General features: G+C 40.6%; 1 protein-coding gene across 2 annotated transcripts; it reads right to left on the reverse strand.

Moving 5' to 3' along the window:
* Window positions 1-759: 759 nt before the first annotated feature.
* Window positions 760-21,454, reverse strand: LOC130912787 (calcium-binding protein 7). 2 transcript variants are annotated; one of them, XM_057830832.1, is made up of 6 exons: window positions 21,377-21,454; window positions 18,571-18,796; window positions 3,021-3,164; window positions 2,595-2,707; window positions 2,164-2,314; window positions 760-2,070 (listed from the first exon to the last, which is right to left on the reverse strand). In XM_057830832.1, exons 2-6 carry the CDS (start codon window positions 18,677-18,679, stop codon window positions 1,940-1,942), a joined length of 648 nt encoding a protein of 215 aa, XP_057686815.1. In that variant the 5' UTR covers window positions 18,680-18,796; window positions 21,377-21,454; the 3' UTR covers window positions 760-1,939. The 2 variants fall into 2 exon arrangements, with proteins under 2 accessions (XP_057686815.1, XP_057686813.1); XM_057830830.1 differs by lacking the exon at window positions 21,377-21,454 and having other exon boundaries at window positions 18,571-19,117.
* Window positions 21,455-23,373: the final 1,919 nt, after the last annotated feature.

The raw sequence follows: 23,373 nt of genomic DNA on the forward strand, positions 1-23,373 counted from the left end.
TTGTAATCTCCCCTCTCAAATTAATTTTGTGCCAATTAATTGTCCTGGAACCACGTCTGACTGTCACCTTGACAACTGAAGCACAAGGCTTTTTTTTTCTCCCCTTGCTGAAGCTGCCGAGTGTTGTCACGGTGACGTTGGCCTACATTTTGCAATCTATTTTGATTTCTGTATTAATATTTTTCGTGTGACGCATGCACCGCTGTCTACTTTCAGCCGGGACTGACGCACAGCGAGCAGGAAATGTGCAGCGACGGATCCCCACATCTGCATCCATCCATTCTGTTTCCATTAGCAACCGAGTAGAAAAAAAGAGTATAAATAAAAGATTGCTGTAATACACTGATAGGCCACTTGGTGCGGACAGGTGCTGCTGTGTGATGTCATCAATTTCCCCTAAAGAAGACATATGGCCAATCAGGGCTAATTTTTTTAGCCAATTTCGCCTGCTGTCGCCTCAAATTGGCAGGGGGACATTTTCAATTTGGGCACAACGCGTGAAGATTTCATCACTATGGGAGGACGGTTAAATGTGGCTGCTGCAAAATGTTTTAAAATTGGGAAGAAAAATGAGCTTTTTAGCAGAACATGAAGTACATTTTGAATTCAACCCAGGTTGCGGCAGTTAGAGTCAGATAGTTGAAATTTATCGCTCGACTTATTTTTCATGACGCCAAAAGGCACATTTTCACAAATATGCTCAGATTTTCGCATGTAGGCTCTAGGTAGCATACCTACAACAGAGAGTTGAAAGCTGTGTGATGTTGGTGTTAAACGTTTTATTTGGTTTTCAGGAGAAAAGAACAACACGTTCCACGGACACAAAGAGTCAAACGCTAACACACAGCCATTAAGACAGCAAAACGGTACGTCCACTTGGAAACAGGAAAACATTTTGAAAACTTTCACGCTGTCAACGCACTTCTTGTTTTAATTTCTACATACATTTATCAAGAAATTAATAAGGCAATAAATGAACTGGTTATTACTAATTGATCACAACGTATGTGTGGGACAATCATGGCGCTCACTTCTTATTGTTGTTGTTGTACGCTGCAGCGTGTTGTAAAGTGCAAAACGGAAACTTTTTGGGATACGCTGTAAGCGGAAGGTAGCACACGTTAGCACATGTTATCACATGTTAGCGCGTGTTATCCCATTTGAACAGATGCTAGCTCATATTAGCCAATTTGAATTAGTTCCAATTCAAAGACGTGTTTGTGATCTATTGCCACTTTTTTGGGCTTCTCAACCCGTTTGTATTGCCAAAATGTTCACTTGATGGTTTTTATTCTTCTTTGAAAACAGTGGTTGGAACGCCAAAGGACGCCATTTTTGTTTATTGCTTCATCACGACGCATACTGACACACACACAAACACAAACACACACGTGTGCGCACTTCTAACTTTTCGCTGACCTTCCCCAGTTTGTAACAAGTCCACAATAAAGCAGCCCTTCCTTTTCAAACACACATACTCTCACCCATACACGCACTGGCTCACAGTTTAGCTTTAATACACAGTCGGTGTGATCACGATGTAAACGCAGCTATACAAAAAGACAGTCGCTGAAGTCCATGCACATCATGCATAGATGAGGTCGTCTCAGTTTGTCAGTTCACCCTTGCTAGATGCTGGATTTTTGACTCGTTAACTGCCATTGATGGAGATAGATTTCAATTAGTTTGAACTGGGAGGGTCAGGCAAGCAGTCAATGGCAGTGAATGAGTTAAGCAACTGTCAAGGTTAATATGCTAACTTCGACAGAACACTTCTCTCTCTATCTTGAATTTCCATCTGTTTTGTACTGTATTCCGCACCAAACACACACGTCACGACTCGCACGGACAACGACAACGAGTTGGAGTGATATGTGGTCCACTTGTCTTTGTACAGCAGCTCCTTGTAAAAATGTTGTTTATGTCGTGCAGTTGTTGACTACTTCATGCCACTGCGCAGCACCTGATTGGCGGCGATCAGCATTACGCTGATGATGAAGGCGATGGCGAAGGCGCAGATCAGGCTCTTGCGCACGCATGTCTGCTTGACCTGCTGTGTTGGACTAGAACCTGAATGATTGCCACAAAGAACAAATATTTTCAATTTCATATTAGGTAAAAAAAAAATGAAGTCGAAGGCGGGACCGGGGGTGGGGGACTTACTGTCGATATCCAGTTGGCAGTCATCAGGGTTGTCGATGTGGTTCTCCTCGGTCATGATGATGTTCTCAATGTCCTTCATGGTCAGATGGTCGCAGAAGGTGTCGTAAAGAAGACGTTTCAGCTCCTCTACGGTCAGCTTTTGCATGTCGCACTGGTACACACATGCATACATTTGTGCATAAATATGTCCATATCTGGCCAAAAATCAGGTTTTGTATGTGTGTTTAAAGTAACGTTTTTGGTGCCTTAAAGAAGTTTTCAGCATTACAATCTTATCCAAATAAAGTCAACTTATTTACTTCTTGTGAAAAAACGTTTTGCCTTAGTGAAGTTAGTTTTCAATTCAGTCTTTTTTTGTTAATGAAATTTTCATTGAAAAAACAACAACAAAACCAGAACGAAGTTACATTTTTCAATGACAAAACATTTACCTTCCAGAAAACCGAGTCAAAGTCGGTTCCATTGAACTTGTCTGGCATGGAGGCCGCCGTCAGCTTTGGACCGAGCAGAGTGACGAACTCCTCAAAGTCCACCTGCCCGTCACCTGAGCAACAAAAACACTCAAAATAAAAAATAAGAAAATGCACAAAAATTAAATCCTTATAAGAATACTGCACCTTTTTCGCACTGTAAAAGACATGTTTTCCACAATTCTTTTAAGCAAAATATTGACTTAAATTGCAGAACATGTCGACTTTTGGTGAAAAATACTTCATTACAGTTATTTACATGACCGAAAATTTTCACGATTGTTTAAAATCTTTTAAGACTTTGTAAAAAAAAAAAAAAAAAGTTTAATTAAAAAAAACTATATTCATGCACGTGTGTGTGTGGGGTAGGGGTGGCGTGTGTGTTACCGTCCATGTCGAGCCTCTGTATGATGACCTCAAGTTCGACCTCGTTGGGCATGTACCCCAGAGAGCGCATGGCCATGCCCAGCTCTTGTTTGGAGATGAAACCATTCCCATCGCGGTCGAACACTTTGAACGCCTCGCGGATCTCTAAACTCAAGCACACACAACCAGACCAAATAATTAATTGTTGATACATTTGAATGTAATTGCTGAATTATGAGCCATCTTTTAAAACCTTATCCCAAGCTCTAAAGTATCATTTGAAATTCTTCTCTCAAACCTGCCATGAAAAACATTTTTAAGACCTTGAAATCATGACTTGAAAACTTCATGTAAAAATGCTCAGTTACATTTTTAAATCTAAATATAGTTTTAATCACTAACTCAGTCTTGAATCCACAACCCAGATTTCAGACCACACTTCTTGAAATCGTATTTTGAAACCAATATTCACCACTACAGCATATCTCAAGACCTCTGTTCAGCTAGTTCAAGGGACTGAACACATCGTTAATTACGATGTACTTTTCCCAAGAGCACATTTGTATATCTTTTATTTTCAATAATGCCGCAGAAGGAGCGTAAGAATTATTCACAAGTGTTTTTTTTTTTTTTTTTATAGAGGAGACGCTCAATGAAATTCTAACCTCAACCTAACCCGAACTCAAAGTCTCTTGCCACGAATGTGATAAAAGTACGCCATCAAAGACACGCTGCAGGTATGTTTGATGCCGCAAAGACTGTTGAACTGATGAAACAAACACGATGTGAATGAATACAGAAGAAACCAAAGCCAAGCAAAAGTGGACAAGGGTGTTTTGTAAACATCAATGAGCTAAGCTAAAAAAGTGAGTTGAGTTTATAAACAAAGCCAATTTACCGGAAGAAAATTAGGAGGCTGGCAGATTTTCTTCCTTGACTTTTCCTTCGTCCCGGCGGTCCTGCTGGTTCAATGCATCTAAATGTGTTAATCCTTTTTTTTTTTTTTTTTTTTTTTTTTTTTTGCTGCTATGAGGCAATACTCAGGAGGCTTGTTAGCAGCGGGTTCTGCTCATATTCAAACATGTGGGCCTGTAGCTGCATGAAGATAGATTAGGCTTGCTGTTTTTTCCAAATAGTCATGTAGTATTGCTTACATCTATGAGGTCGTGCAGCAAGAACGGCCATCTGGCAATTAGTGCACACAAATGGGCTACATGGAAACCAAACAGGTCACAGGCTATAACTTCAGTTTAGCTGGAAAAGCACTTTTACTTGTTTTCCCTATGCTTGTCTAGGTAAACAACTACCTTGTGCTGTGTAAAGAAAAAAAAAGACAATTTGTTGTACCAGTTGATTGAAAACTAAGATACTGACTTTATTTAGATTTAGTTTGTCTGATTGTTAAAAAAACAAAATTGTCCTTGATGTGTACTACAAAAGCATACATTAGCTTTACTGAAGACTTTTTTGTTTAAAAAAAAAACTGTGGTGTTAAATCGTCAAAGCAAAAACGAGGAAGGATAAGCAGAAAAAAGAAAATCCCCCCTGCTGCCAATTTCCTTCTCTTAAATCTTCCTGCACCTCCAGTGATTGAAGTCGATGAAAAGGTCGGAGATTTCTCAGCTCATTCCTCAGCATCTGTCTCTCAGTCATTGATTTTTTTTCTCCACACAGCTGCCAGATTTCATCATAAGGCGACGTCTCAGACAAAAAAAAAGCCGCAGATCGTTAGCGCCAGTCTGACAACTCCCGCAACCGGCCTTCCCTTCAATCCCATCCCGTTTGTCGTTTCATATGGATGTTACGCCAGATGCTTGTTAAAGACGAAAGCATTTATTTTCTGAAACAATGGAGGAGGCAGCTAACTCACCAACAATCCGAACCTGCGTATTTTCTGAGCGGTCAAAAACAATTATGAGGCAACTGTGAAACTCACATGTTTTTGTAAACATCAAAGACAATCTAGTTTCCTAAAAGGAATGAAATGTGTTTTTTGCAGTGATTTGTCATTTAATGCAACCATAAGGACAAACTGGTTGTTAAAGGAGAAAGAAAAATTTGTCATAAAAGAAAAAGCGCTTCACCTTTCCTCAGTTGTCACGCATCATTACCAATATAATTAAAGGTCATCTCTCATGGCAGGAAGCGGTGACTTGATGTTTAGCAAAGTGACAGGTGCTTTATCATTGTTGACGCAAATCTCTAAGGATAATTGTGTTAAATCAAAATACAGATTGCTGTAACGTCATGAAAGAAAATTGACAAACGTTCAAGAGCCTAACAAAGGTGTTTAGTAAATATCAAAAACAATGGAATTTGTGTGTTTTTTTATATATACAGTAATGAGCAAAAGTATTTGGACCCCTTGTGATTTTGCAAGTTCACCCACATAGAAAATAAGTAGTTAGATGTCTGAAATTTTAATCATAGGTGCATTTCCACATCGAGAGACATAATCTAAAAAAAAAAAAAAAAAAAATCCAGAAATCACATTGCATGTTTTTTTAAGGAAAAAAAAACAATATGATTATATATATAAAAAATATATATAATTTAATGGGGTTCAAAAATATTTGTACATCTGAGAATCAGCAATAATTATGCCATAGTTTTCAGTCAACCTTAAAGAAAAGTCCACCTCATGAGTAACCACCCACCCATTACCTGTTTGAGCTCATAATTGTCACCTGCAGTGTTGTTAATCTTAATTTAAAAAAGTAATTCATTACAGTTACAAATTACTTCTCCCAAAAAGTAATTGAGTTAGTATCAAGGAGTGGTTGAGACGTTCATTTTCAAATATTTACTCTTTTAACCGTTTTTTTTTTTTTTTTTTCAATTTTTCTTTGTTTGGATCGATTATTTATCATCTAATATATCAGAGAAAATGTGACAGTAACCCAAAAAAATACAATTAAGCGATAGTTATGAGGTAGATATCTGTGACTTTTTTACGGACTCCATTTTTTTCATTGTGACATAATTATAAGTTTAAAATATGCGAGTAAAAAATTTTTAAACTCGTTTTTTTTTTTTTAACGAAATATTAGACATCAATTAATGATTCTAAGCTAAAAATGACAGACATTTTGAATAATAAACATAATTAATTACCTTCTTTTTATGGCTGGGTTAAAACAAAAGCGCTTGCGAGAGTCTGTAAACGGGAGTTTCCAGGGTAAAACAGACAGATTAAAAATAGTTCGGGGGCTTAATGTGCCATGAATCTGCTATGGCAACATATAGACATATTGTTCTATCAAACATAATAGTTCTTTTGGCTGAAAATACAGCAGTTTATTTTAAAGTGGAGTGCAAGAGCAGAAACTGCTTTTTCAGTCTTGTCTATGTTTTCCGCCATATATATATATATATATATATATATATATATATATATATATATATATATATATATATATATATATAACATATTTTTGGTTGATTAAATCTAACAAAATATGAAATATTCTAAGACAAATGACCTCGTCGTGGTCCTAATGTTGGCGTTATATGCAGCCAACGGGGGGAATAGGGGGCACTTGACCCCTGCCGAGCATCTCATCATCACCCTCTCATGTCCAGGTGTCAAGTTGAGCTTTTTCACACTGCCAAACCCAAGCAGGAGGTGGAGAGGGAGAAAAAGAGCCAGCAGAACCTCTAAAATGAAAAGTGTGCGAGTATGATCTTGAATTCTTTGTTACTCTTAAAAATAAATGATATTAATGATTATTGATTTAATGAGGTGGGAAACAGATCAATATTCATAAAGCAACTTCTTATTTCTCCTAATCTCTGCAAATATGTTCACTTCTAATACATTTCTAAGAACTCACGACATCAAATCACTGGTCAGACTCAGTTGTATTTAAAACAAGCATTAATTTAAGGTACTGATGTGGTGCTTGAGGGCTACATGATGCCCACCATCTATGTGACGCCCGCTTTACACTATCTATTCCAGTTTACATGACGGCTGCCTTTAAATAGCCTTCATTTGCATTCACACTGCCATGTTTCCTTCCACCTCGCGGCCAAAGCAAGGATGAGTCAATGTTTTCGCTGTAGTAGGAGTGAATAGAAACATCAAATATGGACGAGCTAGCCAGCAAGAAAAAGAAGGCAATGACAGAGGGGGCGCAAGTGAGCTATCAGTCAGACACCTGATGGCGTCCAAGAAAACACAACCAAAGAAAATCAAATGTGTTTTGCTGAACATCAACGTGATCCTAATGGTTCTATTTTGTAAGCATTTAGATCACCTAGTCCAGAGTTGCCTAATACATACTAGATCTTCCATGACACCATGGCTCTTCTCTCTTGAGTCTCTCTGCCGCATCAATTACACTGCGGATAGCTCTCCACTTCCTTGATGCCTAAAATATTGAAGGCCTTGGCTAGAGAATGGGCTGCGAAACCCCTACATCCGACTCCAACTGGGAGACACCTTGCTCTCCACCCAGCTTGCTAGCAGTCACTAATCAAGAAAGTTTCCTCTCAAATGCTTCCTCATGTCGATCTTCCCATGGGACCGTTAGCTCCAGCAACACCACTTGATTGATGGACTCTGATACGAGGACAGCGTCTAGCCGCAGGGTGGTGGCAGCGATGTGACTGGGGAACTTCAGTAGTCGACCGAGGTCCACCAGTAGCTGCCAGTCTCTTGCCAAAGCAAGAATGCCAACAGATGTTCTTCTGGCAGGGGTTGCCTTCTCCCCAGCTTTGACAAAGATAATCATTTTCATTGAGCGTTCGGCCTGCTTTGCCCACACCAGTCCAGTGCTGATGGCTTTAGCAATGGTTTTAAGGACCTGGTCGTGCCGCCAACTGTACCTTCCATCTCCAAGTGCCTTGGTGCAGCTGCTGAGGATATGCTTCAGGCTTCCTTGCTTAGACCACAACGGGCAAGCTGTTGTTTTGGCTAAGCCCCAAGTGTACAGATGTGTACAGGTCTTTGGTAGGCATACATGTGAGCAAGTAATATTTTGGCTTCGCTCATGTCACAACACAGGCTCACACAACCACATGCATTCAGACAGTAGTCAATCTCTTTCTTTGGTGTTGACGTTTTTTTTTTTTTAATAGCAAAGGCTTCCTATTGAAATGTCATTCAGTGAAAATTGTCAGACCAAATGACAATAATGACCAAAACTGCTCAATTGTGAGTCATAAGAGTTCAGTTTGTCAGTGTGTGTAGATTTTAACATACAAAGGGGAAACATTATTCAGTGCATTGTATCTGCATTCAATGCGGTAAAATATACAGTAGTATAATACATTTAGTGTATATTGCCATCAATGGCAAAGAAACATACCATAATTTTCGCACTATAAAGCACACCTGACTATAAGCTGCCACCCACCACATTGGACACAAAAACGGCATTTGTTCATAGATAAGCTGCACTGGACTATAAGCCGCAGCTGTCCTCACTGTATTATGGGATATTTACACCAAACGATATTAACTGGTAACACTTGGTTTGACAGCGGCATCATACGACTGTAAGACCAAAATGAACCACCATGAAGCTTCATTTGGCCACGTGCTGTCAACACTTGTTGTCCAACATGCCTCCTAGCATGCATTGCAGCGCTACAGATGCAAATAACAATCAAAATTCATGTTCTGTGCTAATTATTTCTTCGGTTACTGATCCAGTTAAATAATTAATTGTAAGTTATGGTATCTGGTAACACTTTATTTGACAGAGGCGGCATAAGACCATCATTGGACAATCATAATTATGACATTAAACTGTCATGAGCATTATTAAATGCTTATAATAGTTGTCATTTAGTGTTATCCGGCAAATTATCTCACTTTGAATGGATGCAAAAGTTCCGAGGACATAAATGGAGTTGGCGACATGATTTGTCGGATGACACTAAATGACATCTGTCATTACATTCATTAATGCCCATGATAGTGTCATGTCATAACTATGACGGTTTTATGGCAGTCTTATGATGCCTCTGTTAAACAAAGTGTTACTTATTAACCCAATAAATCAACAGATGAGCCGCACTGGACTATAAGCCGCAGGCTTCAAAATGACGGAAAAATGTAGCGGCTTATAGTCCGAAAATTACGGTAATCATTCACTGTCTTGCAAATCCGGTAAATTGGACATTTACTGCAATCAATGGTCCTGAATTCAGATCTTGCATTGGGTGATCCTACCTCTGTGTTTACAGGATGTGGCTGATGTAAACTTACATTTACACACACGCAAACACACCGATTTTAAACTGAGCAGAGGGACTCATTGACGTTGCAGGGCTGCTGTTAGGCATCATGGAAATGGGCTACCCACTTCATTCCACCTGCTGTGTGCGTGCATGCGCGTGTGTTGCTATCTATATTCGGCTCCAGTAATTTGACCATCTATGTTCTTTCATCCCTCTAGTGTAGGAGGTGAAATGGAGAATATGGAGTTCTCTTCCATTTTTTTTTTTTTTTTTTTTTAAAATCACTCTCATCAAGGTACATTAAAGAGCGCACTACCGCCCCCCTCAGCACACATACATTCACACCACCCATTTCTCTCTCTCTCTCTCTCTCACACACACACACACACACACACACACACACACACACACACACATGCAAACATATTGAACATTAAAAGCTCTAGTTCTAGCTCTGACATGTCACTGCAAAGTATGGCACCACTAATTGAAAATCAATTCCTTGTGATAAAGTACATGCCAACTGAATACATGGACACGGGTGTACGCATACAAAAATACACGCTCTAATAGCTATAGGCTACCACTCCATAGGTATTGCAGCAATGATAATTGAAAATCAACTTCTTGCATATGCTATGGTTGTCATCCGAACACACACACACCAATTTCCATATGACAGCAAAAGTTCCAATTCAAGCTCGAGCAGCCATGTCACCAGCCCCTTGTGTGGCCTCCACGCTAGTAATTGAAAATCAACTCCTGTGTGAGCCGCACACAAACACCTACACATAAACACACACTCTTGCTAATGTGCAATTTTATCTCTTGACGTGCCTCCCCCAGGGAGAAGAACTGCTATGGAAAGAAAGCGAGCAGTCATCCACATGTCACTCAGGCTGTCAAGCTGTTGATTGACAGCCACATAGGATTGGTCACAAAGAAGGAAGTGCTTGTCAGAGTTCTTATTGGGTTGTCACTGTAGCAGTTAAAATCTATTCTACTGCTCATTCATGATTTGTGTGTATGAGCAACATTCAACTTTTTGTTTGGATTCTAAGCATGTGACTTCTTGATTTGATTTTGAATGAGGGGTAGGTCATAAAGTGCCCCGACATGTGATGTTGCTCTTTTGCACAAAACTTCTATTAATGTCTGACTTCTTCATAAACTTTTTGTAAACGACTGTGGGTCATGAATCCTGCCGAGAAACGATGACTGTGCAAATAATGAACATGACCAGCCATTTTTCCATGCATATTGCGACTCATGCCATTTGCCTTACTCTCCCTGCCTCTCTCAACATCCACCTGGTCTTCCACGTTTCCCTCCTAAAGCCGGTCACTGAGAGTCTCCTTCAGCCTCAGCGCCTCCAAAGCCTCCCCCACGTCTCTTCGATGGACACCCAGCCTACACAGTCAACCGGATCCTGGATGTCCGCAGGCGAGGCCGAGTTTTTCAGTACCTTGTCGACTGGGAGGGGTGTGGCCCCGAGGAGCGCTCACGGATTGGGCGCGCCCTCATCCTTGATCCACAACTGCTACACGATTTCTATGCAAGGTATCCTAGGCTTGCCACCCGTCCCTTGAAATACGGAATCATTCCGTAATTGGGAATTAAAAGTTGCGTTCCGTATCGAACCAATACGGAACGCAGTTTATTCCGTATTTTACTATTGTCCCATGGGGCGACCCACGGCTCCGGTGTCGGGGAGGGGTTGGGCGGCGGTGCGCCCAGCCTATGCACGTCTGTCACACACAAACACATACCTGCGCTCATGAGTGAACAATGAGCCAACAATAATGAACAAAAAGGGCAGGCGATATCAAAGACAGCAAGATGGTTATCTGCCTGCCCGCTGCTGTCTGCCCAGCACTGCGCGCCACTTCCGGGTTCGTTGCCTAGTTACCTCGCTCGCTCTGCTCAATGCGCCGCCTCGCGCGTTTTTAAAACAAAGATGTCTCCAAAAGCAGACGCTCAGGAGTCAGGACACCTCACCTCATCCTCAAAAGAGGAAACGTCTCCAAAAAATGGAGTGGCTCGATAGAGTCACTGATGATGATTATATGTCTCACGGAGGTGTAAAACAGCATGCTGCAGGGGACCTCCACAAACGGAATATAAGATCCCAGAAGAGCCTTCGTCACAATTCTTTGTACCTGAAACATCCCCTGAGCTTGATTTGGTATGTTATTATGCTCTTGTATATGCAGGGGTGAAAGTGGGCGGGAACGGTCAGGAACGCAGTTCCGGTATAAAATTCAGGGCAGGAACGCAGTTCCGGTATAAGATTCAGGGCCGGAATGCTGTTCCGGTATGCGGTGCTTTGATTCCGAAAATATGACTGCAACTGTCAAAACGCTATGTAAAAAAAGAAAAATACAAAGCTGCCATTTCATCTCCAAGAAGAAAACAATCTACCAACATCAAATTTACAAACACAAGTGTTAACAACAAGCATAATAAAGTGCTGTGTGGGGTAGGTTAGGAAAATAGGTGTTTGCATGTGTTATAGAAATAACCGACCAAAACAGTTTTCTTTGCATTTCAGTTGTTTTGACCCCCCCCCCCCCCCCAAAAAAAAAAAAAAAAAAAAATTAAAAAATAAAATTTCTGGCTCCGTGGCGACCTTCACATCGGGGAGTTCCGCCAAGAAATTCTAACCACTTTCACCCCTGTGTATATGAATAACATATAGGCTATATTTATATTTACCTTCATACATCTTGCATTGATGGGAGCATAGCTAGGCTATTTCAGTTGCTACTATGGTTGATTATTTTCAGGAATGTTGATTTTTTTTTTTTTTTTAACATGCATTTATTATCAATCACTATGGAATGGATACATGGACCCATAAAGAACATCTTATTTTGTTATGCTAACTAATGCTCCTCATTTGGAATTATTCCTAATAGATTAACAGCAAATATACACTGAATAAATAGTCCTGCTGCGAATATATACTATCTATTGATTGATTAATTGTGATACCAAAATTAAAGCAATAATTTGACATCATCGCACGCCTACCTTCTAAATTACTGCAGCTGAGGTGAAACAGGTATACCACACAGTAAAACGTGGCCAGAGCTACAATAGTGTCTACTGTGGACACAGGCTCAATCAGAAGATTTTTATGTGATTCCAAAATAGTGAAGAAAATGACTTTGGGAAGAACAAAGCAAGAGGCATTGTTGAAACAAGTCCTGGGTTCAAAGGCAGTGGGTGATGTGCTCAAGATCTTAACGTCACCCATCCCATTCTCCATACAGACCGATGCCTTAAATAAATTGAGCAGGAAGATGTTTCCCCTTGTTGTCCAGTACTTCAGTCCAGAGTCTGGGGTCACCAACAAAATGCTGGACATCATAGAGAATGCAGATGAGTCAGCTGCTGGAATTGTAACTCTCCTGCAACATTCTCTTAAGAAACTTGGCTTGTCAATGGATCACGAGACCGGGTTCAGTGCCAACAACACAAATGTTAATTACGATATCCATAACTTCGTTTTCACTAACCTGCAGAAAAAAACAAAACAGTCTGCTGCAAGGAAACTGTCATGCCCACATAGTGCACAATACAGTTTTCACATCTAAAAATACATACATTTCTATGCATTTTAGGAGTTTTGGGGATGCCCCTATTTTTCGCCCGTAAGGCTTTGGGCGCGACGGGTTGTCCCTTATTTCTATTTTTAAAAGGTGGCAACCCTAAGGTACCCAAACAAACCTGGTAGGTCGCCTGGTGGCGTCCTTTAAGGGGGAGGTACTGTTATGATCCTGCCTTTTGTTCAATGCTGATGCCTTTCTCCCTGTTTGCAGGCTGTACGGGTGCGAGAGGGACCAGTCTCCTCAGGGGCGAGGCTAAGTGGCAACACCTGTGGCTTATTGATTGAGCCTTTTTAAGCGCAGGCCGAACACAAACCAGTTGCTAGAAGATTCCAGCATAAACGCTAGAAGCTTCTCTCCTGAGAAGACCACGTTTCGTGAATAGTCTTTTGTAGTGCATTTTTCCCCTTTTGGGTGTTTTTTGTTGTTGTTAATTTGCTTTTTGAATAAACACTTAACCACCTCTGCAATTGGGTCCCTGAGATTTCTTGATCACTCCACAACAAAAACGGTCAGGAACGCAGTTCCGGTATAAGATTCAGGGCCAGAACGCAGTTCTGGTATATGATTCAGGGCCGGAATGCTGTTTCAGTGCACGGTGCTTTAATTCTGAAAATATGACAGCAACTATCAAAAAGCTAAAAAGAAAAAAAATGCTAAGCTGCCACACATGCATTTCAGCTCCAAGAAGACAACAATCTACCAACATCAGATTTACATACACAAGTGTTAACAACAAGCATAATAAAGTTTTTGTGTAGCGTAATCCGTTTCCACCAAAATGTATTATTGATTTTATTCCACGGACGGCATGGAGGTTTCCCCAGCTGCTGCAGTTATCTGAATCTGACGATGATGAGTCACGTCAATGTGCGAATGCAAGGAGCAAAGCAAAACGCCTGGACTCATTTATCCGTTCAATTGACTGACATACTGACATGTGATCAGCAGAGATGGTTAGCTCTGATTGGTTCAAATGTGCATGTTTTCTGGAACAGCAAAAAAAAAAAAAAAAAAAAAGGGCTATGCAACATGAAATGGATCAAATCTTTAAGAGCAACGAAAGAGTTGAGGAGGCTTATTTACCATATTTAGTTTAATTTGCTCTGATGGGGAGGTTCAGAACATCTTAGCTGTCAATGTGCACTTTGGACTTATATTTGTTTATTTATGTTAGGCTACTTATTCATTTTCTTATGATTTAAAAAAGTCAATGTTTGCGTGATCTTCAAAATATATTCCATTTCACTCTGCATAATATAAGCAATTTGTATTTATTTTTATGAATGTATGTTACTTTGTTTACATTAACTTCAATTTTAATATATATATATCCTGTGGTCTTAATGAGTTAAATTTGAGATTTGGCATTTAGTATGTGAGGAAACGAGGGCAAATTCTGTAAAGGTACTAGCAGTTCAAAAGGTGCCATGAGCCTTGATTGTGCCCATTGAATTTTACCTATCAACATGTGATAAGAAAAATAACTATCTTGGCTAAATATTGTGCCACACAAATGCTGCCTCACAGCATAAAATCAAGTCAAGGTTAAAATGACAAATGATTGTGCCCGATAATTTGGGCGTTGGTGAAGGTTTATCCCATAAAAGTCAATGAGATTGTTGCGTGCCATTACTTGTTCTAACTAGCTCTTGCAGAGTTCAGGGCTGCCTCGCAGGGGATCACTAACGTCGCCGCTGTTAAATGTGCATTAGTGCCAAGCATCCCGATGCTGCAGTAAGTGACACCGTTGTGCTCGCAAAAAACCGACCAAATGGAGCAACTAGAGCAGACCACAAGTGCATTGTTACATTAACTGTTGACTGTACCTAAACTCTACTACCCACTGGAGAGAAGAGAGGCTGCCGCAAAACCACAATAATAAGTTCTGACATACTAGCTGCACCCACAAAACAAGCAAAAAATTCAAACAAAGTAAAGCTAAGGTAATGCTTTTGTGATTTACGAAATTATGACTGAGAAATTGCTAAAGTGCTGCTGGGAGTAAGAATGAAAAGAAGGCATAAAACGACCATATGGCAGCATGAAAATGTTAATTTACAACAAATAACTAAGGCTATGTTCATACTGCAGGTTTTCATGCACAATTCTGATTTTTTTTGTCATTTCTGTTTTTTGGCGTGCCCGTTCAGAGTGCCTTTGTCAGTTGAGCCAGCTCAAGTATTACGCATGCGCACTAATTCGTATTCCGACACGCACTAAGCAAACTGACCTGCATGCGCGGAAGCATCAAAATAAATGACTATACATGCTGGCTGTACGTCATTCCAGGGTAAAAATGTTTTCATTTCCAAAAAGAGGACACAAATAACAGGGATTAATAATCGCCGTTTAGTCTTATATTTAAAGTTTATTTGGATTGATAGAACGCATGCACGCACTGTGTGCGTCAGTTAGTCCCGACACGGTAAATGTAAGCAATACTAAAATATCGCTTATTTGGCGCACAGAAAGAACACCGAGCATTATCAGGCTTATCCTTTTCATTTTACTTGATTTTTTATGACTTTGGTCAAGCCCGTCTCCTGCGTAAAAGCCGAGTTCAAGCTATGCGCTAACGTTAATGCACGGCTACATCGCTGCCGTCTTGCATGCCACTCTTGCTCTTTGCTGACATGAATGAATGAATGAATGAATGAATTTATTGTCATTGTCATCATCATCATAATCAGTGACAGTTTCAGAGTGTGGAATTTGCCCGAAAGAAAGATGATGACAGACAAAGGAAAGACGGGGTAAAGCAAGTGCTTATCGATACCCGTCCCCCAACAGCCCGGGATGCACAGTCAAGCATGTTTGTGTTACAGTCCAGTTATTATCAGTTTTTTTTTTTTTTTTTTTCACATATCATTCAAAAGTCATTGATTGCAATGGAATTTCAAATATAGTCAATTTGCGTGGGTTCATTGTATCAGTTGATGTCCAAGTTGGTGTAGGGAGTTTAACTTATTTCTATATTTCTTAAACTTCTCCTCGCAGGCCCTGTCCTTGGGAGATAAAATACTCATACAGCGCTGTTTTCTTTTTGCAAGCGTTGATAAGCGTCTTGGTCATCCAAGGTTTGTTTTGCATTCTTTGTCTCGTGGGAGTCAACTTAATCGGGATATCACAGCAATGTTGTATCTGTGCAAATTAAGGTCAGTTCCTTTGTTTTCTGTAGATATTCGTCAATGCTTTCAAAATTTTTGTATAGACTACTGGCGTTAAAGTGGGTTTGTTTCAGCTTACCGTCTACATCCATGGAATTGTAGTACTGTTCCACTGTGTAGTACTTACAGTTGTTCGACATGTTATTGTAAAAGTTGAGGTCAGGATCAAGATTATCAGTTGGGTCATCATGGTACTCATCAATCTGGTCATGGATTGCTGCATGAATTCCGATTTGAGAGACTTGACAGGTCAGACCGCCGCCACATTCTGGGAAAATGTGGCCCAGATTGGATTTAAACCACATACGAAAGTGCCTCAGATCGGATTTGAAGTAGTCCACTTCTATGCGACTTGTCCCGTTCAGACCGTCAAGTTAATTCTTCACTCGAGTCGAAAAAACACGAAAAAATCGGATTCGTATTTAAAGACCTGCGGTCTGAACCTAACCTAAGTTTACGTTTGCTCAACTATGTAGGCAATGCTCTTGACAACTGACAAGTAAGAAAAGTTGCCATTGCCAAACATGCTCGACCAGCATTGTTTGGACTATGTCAGAACCTTATAAAACTTAAAAAAAAAAAAAACTCTGACGTGCTACTACTGTACATGTGTACTTTCAAACCATCGTAATAACACTAGGTACACCAAGCTCTCAAAAGTGAACGTTTTATTGCAAAGATAGTATTACGATCGAGACCTACCCACAATAAGTCAAAAACCATGATACAGAGAGAGTATTAGAAAACATGTTTTAATAGTTTTACCTTTGCAGGGTTCTTTAAACATGTTTAAAATCATTTAAACACACTTTCTAAAGAATTCCTTGAAGCCATCATTGCTGCTTGCAGTGTGCTTGCCTTAAGTTGCTTATTTGTCATTCCAAGTTGGGGTTTACTTTCAAAACGACACAAAAAAGCTTAACATTGCATACAATAGAAAAAAAGTGCTAGACCATATATTAACACAATTAAAACGCCACTGTGTGAAATGATTAGTTGGGAATTAATATTAACATTATACACAAGTTTTCTTTGAGCGAAATATGAGCGGCGCCATCTTGGAAACTGCTCCGAACTTCCGGTTTAGAAAGAACAACATGAATTGTGGTTAAGGTAAGCAGTGTGTTGACAAAGTTAAAACTGCAAAATCAAGCTGGCGCAACCCACAGAATGTCCAAAAATGGATTCAGCACGACGTAGATGAGACGTAGATGATATTGTATGATTGTTCTTATCGCTTTGTTGATCATTCGCGGACAAAATTATAACAACCTGTCAGCCTGTGTTGACGTGAGGTATAGATTGATACGCCTGCCACTTGAGTGACCAAAATGAGGTGAAATTAAGAATTATATTACATTTGCCAAATGCAGAAGGGCTGACACGGATTTTGTTGTTACAAGGAAATACTACAAGATCTGTACATATAAACAAAAATAGTATGTCATTTCTTTTTTATTGCAGATACTGATCGCAATAAAACATTTGGACAACATGATTCAATTTCTTGTTCTATTTAAAACGATTGGTGCATGTGCAAAACAGGTCAATAAATCTCAATTTATAAAATTATTAGAAAAAATAGCATACGAGAATGTGATATGTGAGACATCAGAGCTCCGGAGCAGCTCGAGAGCCTCGCCAAATTTTGACCTGACATTACGGAGAACCCTCGCTGGCCTACAGACGTACTTTCTCCTGCTGTCCTCTGTAATTCCAGCTCCAATCACGTATCTTAAAGTTGTTGCAGTTAAAAGGCTGGTAGTTGGATCTCAGGATTGACCTGACGGTCTGACGTGAGGCGAGCCACAGTCTGTCCTAGCCTCTCGGCTGCCCACGGGTAGTTGTAGTAAATACTATTAAAGGTAATCATAATTACAATCATCATCATAATAACAATATCAAAGGCAACAAGTCGTTTCATGCGCAAGATTTTAGCTTTAGTATTTTTTTGAACACCGGACACATGAAAATGCAGAATAAGGAAGAACATACCTTCCATAACACAGCGGCAGCATGGCTATAACAACACCTGGTCTTTGTGGTGGCACGAGCTTTGTGCCACATCTGCCTTCATGAACATGTTGTCCTCCCCTGTCGTGATGATTGCAGATGGATGCAGTATTTCCAAATAGTCTTTTTTTAAGGATTTTGATGAGTAATGTTACTCCAGCTCCACTGTTGTCTTGGATGGAGAAATTCTAAAGCGGAAGTTGCTAGCAGACATGCGGAAGTAAAGCGGATGTACCTCGGAAACTTGTCTATCAACGATTCCAAAGGATTTCTCCTTGTATTTTATTATGCAGCATCTCATCCTGTAAAGCGCAATGCTGCCCGGCATGTTGTGGCACAATGTGGTATTGCACTGTTGACAGGCAACTCAGAATTTGCACTAATACTATTCTGTACACTATACTGTAAAAAGTTTTAACCCCACTTGAAGACAACACCAAAATATCTTAAAGTTGCTTATCTAATATGTTAATCATCTGAGATCTGAGAGGCCTACAAATAAATACAGATCCACAGGTGTACCTAATGCCTTGTCTTAGACCACCACCATGCACCGTCACCAGCGGATTAAGTGGGATAATGTCTCACCTTCCACCTCGTCCTCGGGCAGGTTGACCGGGGCGCTGTAGGAGAGAATGTCCGGGATGGTGCACATTCCCCTGTACATGAGCGTGGAGGTGACTGGATGCATCGGCATGGTTGCGAGTCTTTCCCGGCGAATCCAGGTGAGAAAAAGGGGGTGCGTGGGAATCTAGCGACGGGAACCCGACTCGCCTCGGCGACCACCGGGGAAGCGCATCAGCAGCAGCGGCATCTGCATCAGCAACGAGTCCATGGAGCAGGAGCAAGGCAAAATCTCGCCTCGCTTATTTCCATTCATTGAAAATAACAATAATGATGAAAAGTCCAGGGTGCGTGCGTGCGTGCGGCAGCGCGCACACGCTGCGACAGCGTGCTTGAGCGTGGCGGAGAGCCACTTGTTGGACGTACGCGTACTTGCTCTTCTTCCTTTCGACTCCCACCGCCCCCCAGGGGGGATGCTCACAGCGCCCACGAACACGACGCGCGATGAAGCGTGCGCGCACGTGAGTCTATGTGTGAGGAGCAACTCCTTCCCGGTCTTCTCTATCTGCGCGTACACCCACCCTCTCCTCACCTCTTTTTACGCATTGTTTGCGTCTTTTACGTCATCCATCGTGTCACTTGTACACTCATCAGGACACTTGATTAGGTACGCCTGCACCAGGCAGCCACGGAGAGCCAGTGCCCCAATTTGCGTCGTTTTGAAAATACATTTTAGAAAATTAAAAATAAAACGAGCTTGTTTTGGGGAGAAAGCCAAGGACAAATGAATCAAGTGTCGCGTTGAATCGATCGACTGTTTGGTCATTGATTGAATCGACACTTGATTATCAGTACAGTATCGTACACTATCGGTACACTATAGTTAATTATGTTGTGTGAGCAACATATGAGGTAATGTTGCACACACAACATAATTAACAACATAGGCGGAGTTTGACTTTTGGAGCGGGGGGGGGCACAATATGTTGATGACCTCGAAACGCAGTGTCAGCAATAAAATTAACTTACAAGAATATTGATAATAATAAGTTGAAAATAGGCGTTTTTTATTTCCCATTATTCTTGAAGGGAATTCTAAATCAGGCTGCTTAGGACAGCTATACTTTTGCCAAGATCGCCGTCAATTGAATTTAGCTCTCCCGGCGGTGTCGTGCCAATGTATTTACCCTCGTCAAAAATTGTACCCCCTGGGCGGAGCCACTGCGCTGCACGGATTTGCTTGATTTCCATGTTTTGGTGATGTCGTTATCTACAAGGTTTCAAAACCTGGCCCATCCATCAAAAAAAACAACTTTTTTTTTCGTCTGTCATATTACGTAACATATGTACAGGACGTTAAAAAAAGCGAGATTTTCATGTTTTACTCATAGGATGATTTATAACTGTTATTATTTTAATTCAAGTCCCGTATGGAGTTTCTCCAGTTTAATAAACTTCGATGTCCAAAATATTTAGTAGTTTATTTTGGCAGCGTCTTGTAACTTAACTCAAATGCTCTTTATCCACATAAAAGTAATAAACCAAAAGACTCAAAAACGTATTCAAAACGGAACAAACAAAATGAGTACATTCCTTTCACCCACAATGCACTAAGGCACAGTCAAAAACTGTTTTGCCCTTCTAACTACCCCTGTGTCATGATTAGCTGTCATTTTAAGTGTACCGGGGCTGACTCCAGGTCAGTTGAAAGAAACGTTTGACAGCTCCTAGTGGCAAGGAGTAAAATTACAACAATAACACAAATCGGGAATGTGGCTCATACAAATTTTGACCCATTATAAAAATATCTTTTTTTGTTCATTTCATTAATTTTTGTTGTTTGTTTTATTGCTTTACAACTTTTGTATACATTTTTTACTGTAAAACTTTAAAAATCATTTATAGGAAAGTCAATTACATGCAATGACACTTCTTGGCCACCGGGGGAGGGTCTGGCCCCCCTTAAACTCCGCTTATGTGCATTTTTGTTTGTTAATGATGCCGTGAGCTACCCACAATAGTGTTGCGATCGACGTAAGCCCAGATTTACGTAAATGAAGGAATGAATGAATGACTGAATGAACGAAATCTGTTTTGGGGAACATTACAATAACAAATGCCGATTTTTAATCAACCGACTGTCTGGTTATTGAATGAATCGGATAGGAATTTGTGAATTAAATGGAACACTTCATGGATAATCATGGCCATTGGATTGATATAGTACTATAGCTATTCTAATTGAGAAAAATATCATTTTTAATCTAATAAGAAATCTGAGAATTCTAGGGTCATTGAATCAAATTAAATCATATTTTTCCTCAAAGAACCAAATACAGTACAGTACTTGAAAGGCATCAAAACCATGGACAATGATACGAATTCACTCTGTAAAATAAAATGAAGAAAAATCGAATATTGTTTTTAAATCAAATTGAAACCTTGGAGAAATTCAGGCATCACTGCATAAGGAAAAATGCACCAATATAAATATATATTTTTTAGGTTGATTTCGAAAGTTGAGACATCATGGGAGTTAATAGTTGTGTTTCAGTGGCAGTGACGACCATTGATGTCCAATCCATTTTCTAACTGGGAGGAGACGTCTGCCGCTATCATTAGCAGCCAATGAGTTAAAAACTTTATGCAGTAAAAGAGAGATTATCTCGCCAACAACAACATCTGCACTGGATGACATTCTCATAAACTCCACACGCTATCAGTTGCTCGCTGACCACAACAGCATCCCTAACACTGTGATCTCAGGTAACCCCCTTCCACCACCACCACCACCACCACCACCACACACACACAACCAAAGGCGTCTCACCACAGGATGCAACAGCAAAGGTTAAAGCACTTTATAGAGCCAACAGTGGCGTAGGTCCAATATTTCTTTGGCATCACCGGCCGCCGGCTTTCATTCCCTGTCAGGTCCTGTGAGCACAGTGTATAAAGCATTGGAGGTATTTTGTTTGAGGTTTTCTTAAGTCCCTTCAAGGTCTAAGTTTTGTTTTGCGGTATATTATGAAACTTTGCATCACCTGCATGCAAAAGCAAAAACTAATTCATTGTCATTTAAAGTGCGTATGACACCAAAAACCATGCTTATTTCATATTTCAAACGGTGTTTTATGCTCCTGAATGAAATGGATCACTTGGATGTGCGTGGAAGCACTCGTTTTATATATTCAATTTTTGAATCCCGCGCCATGAAAATAAGTGACTTCAGTCCTGGGTTTAGGACAAATGCGAATGTTACGTCACCCATGTCAGCATCTCACAATACAGCATTGCTTTATAGCATCCAGGTGGACTGCGGATTCAGCTGATCTTGCGGATTAATTCGTTTATTTTTTGCATCACGCCAGCCAAACGGCTGCAGGCTTTTGTAGCTGCACCAGGGAGATGCCTGTGAGCCTTCTTGGGTTTCATAAAGCTTTCGTTCACTCAGAGATCGTCTAAGACAAGTGTGCGAGAACTGTGGGGCCATTGGACTTACGAGGAAGTGAGTAAACATCGTGTTTTCTAATATGTCAAATACTGGGATCATGGCACACGTTTTAATATGGAGGTGGCTTACATTTTGTGGCTGACAATGCTCCTTGTCCACCAAGAATGCCACTTGGCCGACGACCGGCTGTACTCGGCTAATTGCCCTCTTCGTGTGCCGGGTGTTCGGCCAAATTTTCAACCTCATCAGAAATTGCAACTTTGTGTTAAAAATGGCCGCGAATACAGCAATTACAAAGTAAACACTACAAACTTTCTTTAAATAAAGGACTATTTAGTTACGTTTGATCATGGTCTTACATGTAGAAACGTTCTCCTCAGACACATCCTGCCATGTTTGCCGCACAACAACTGCAGCCATTCTCGTATGACTCTCCCACTGTTTACGTCTTCGCTGTGTAGTAAAGCATTTTTTAAAGCCATATTTGTGTTGACCATGTGGCAGCTGCGCGGTCCTCCAACGTTGGCCGGTTTGTCCGTCGGGCATTGTCCAGCTGCTTCCCCGCAAATGAGCCCTCTGCCCGCAGCAGGGGAACGACGAGCTCTAACTTGCTCGCTGCCGGGGGGGTTGCCAATCTACAAAGACAATCGACAACCTCCCCGCCGTGTGAAATGCTCTAGGCTAGTTTTGTGTGATTTTTCGCTTCGAAGACTTTGAAACATCACTCGGTTCGGGTTAGCTTGTCGGCTAGCTGTCACACCTTTTGGTTTGTTTGCATTCTCCGAAGCTGGGGCAGGAAAATGACAAAAGCCAAACTAACTACGGTGGCATATAATATCATTCGGGAGGTGCGACAGTAAAGGGGAAGTCGACAGTTTTGACCATTATGGAGGAATTTTGCCATGTTGTACTGAATAAATGCATTTTTATTGTTTCATATTTCATTTAGCACAAGACTGTTATTTGTCATGACCATACCATTTATTTAGCTATTGGGGAAAAATACTTTGATAAAAAGAATAGCCTGTAAAAATATTGGAGTAGAGGGGCTGAAACAATGACATTTTGCGGCTCTCTTCGTTGCATTTTCCTCGTTCTGAATAATTCCCCCTCAGTGGGCTGAATTCCAAATCAGATGAAACCATGACACTGCGGACGTCATGCTCCTGTCGGGGACGCTTGAGCCCTATAATGGTAGGCGTGGCTGAACAGTAGATTAAAAGACAATTTCTCGTCATCTGCGCTTTGCCAAATTGTTGAATATAGTCGAATCGTCGAATTACCTAATAATGTATTTAAGACTTTTTTTATCCCGTCGTACGCACTTTAAAGTCTTGGAAATGACCCTAACATGGCCTCTTCAAACCACAATA

This window comes from Corythoichthys intestinalis, chromosome 3 (assembly GCF_030265065.1).
Source record: "Corythoichthys intestinalis isolate RoL2023-P3 chromosome 3, ASM3026506v1, whole genome shotgun sequence".
Classification (NCBI taxonomy): Eukaryota; Metazoa; Chordata; class Actinopteri; order Syngnathiformes; family Syngnathidae; genus Corythoichthys; species Corythoichthys intestinalis.

What these genes read in the sequence shown, in the direction of transcription:
- LOC130912787 (XM_057830832.1), bottom strand. Translation starts at nt 18,679, where the DNA reads ATGCCGATGCATCCAGTCACCTCCACGCTCATGTACAGGGGAATGTGC. An exon ending in GCCCGAGGACGAGGTGGAAG is followed by an intron (nt 3,165 to 18,570) that starts GTGAGACATTAT and finishes GCTTGAGTTTAG; the next exon opens with AGATCCGCGAGGCGTTCAAA. An exon ending in TTGACTCGGTTTTCTGGAAG is followed by an intron (nt 2,315 to 2,594) that starts GTAAATGTTTTG and finishes TGTGTGTACCAG; the next exon opens with TGCGACATGCAAAAGCTGAC.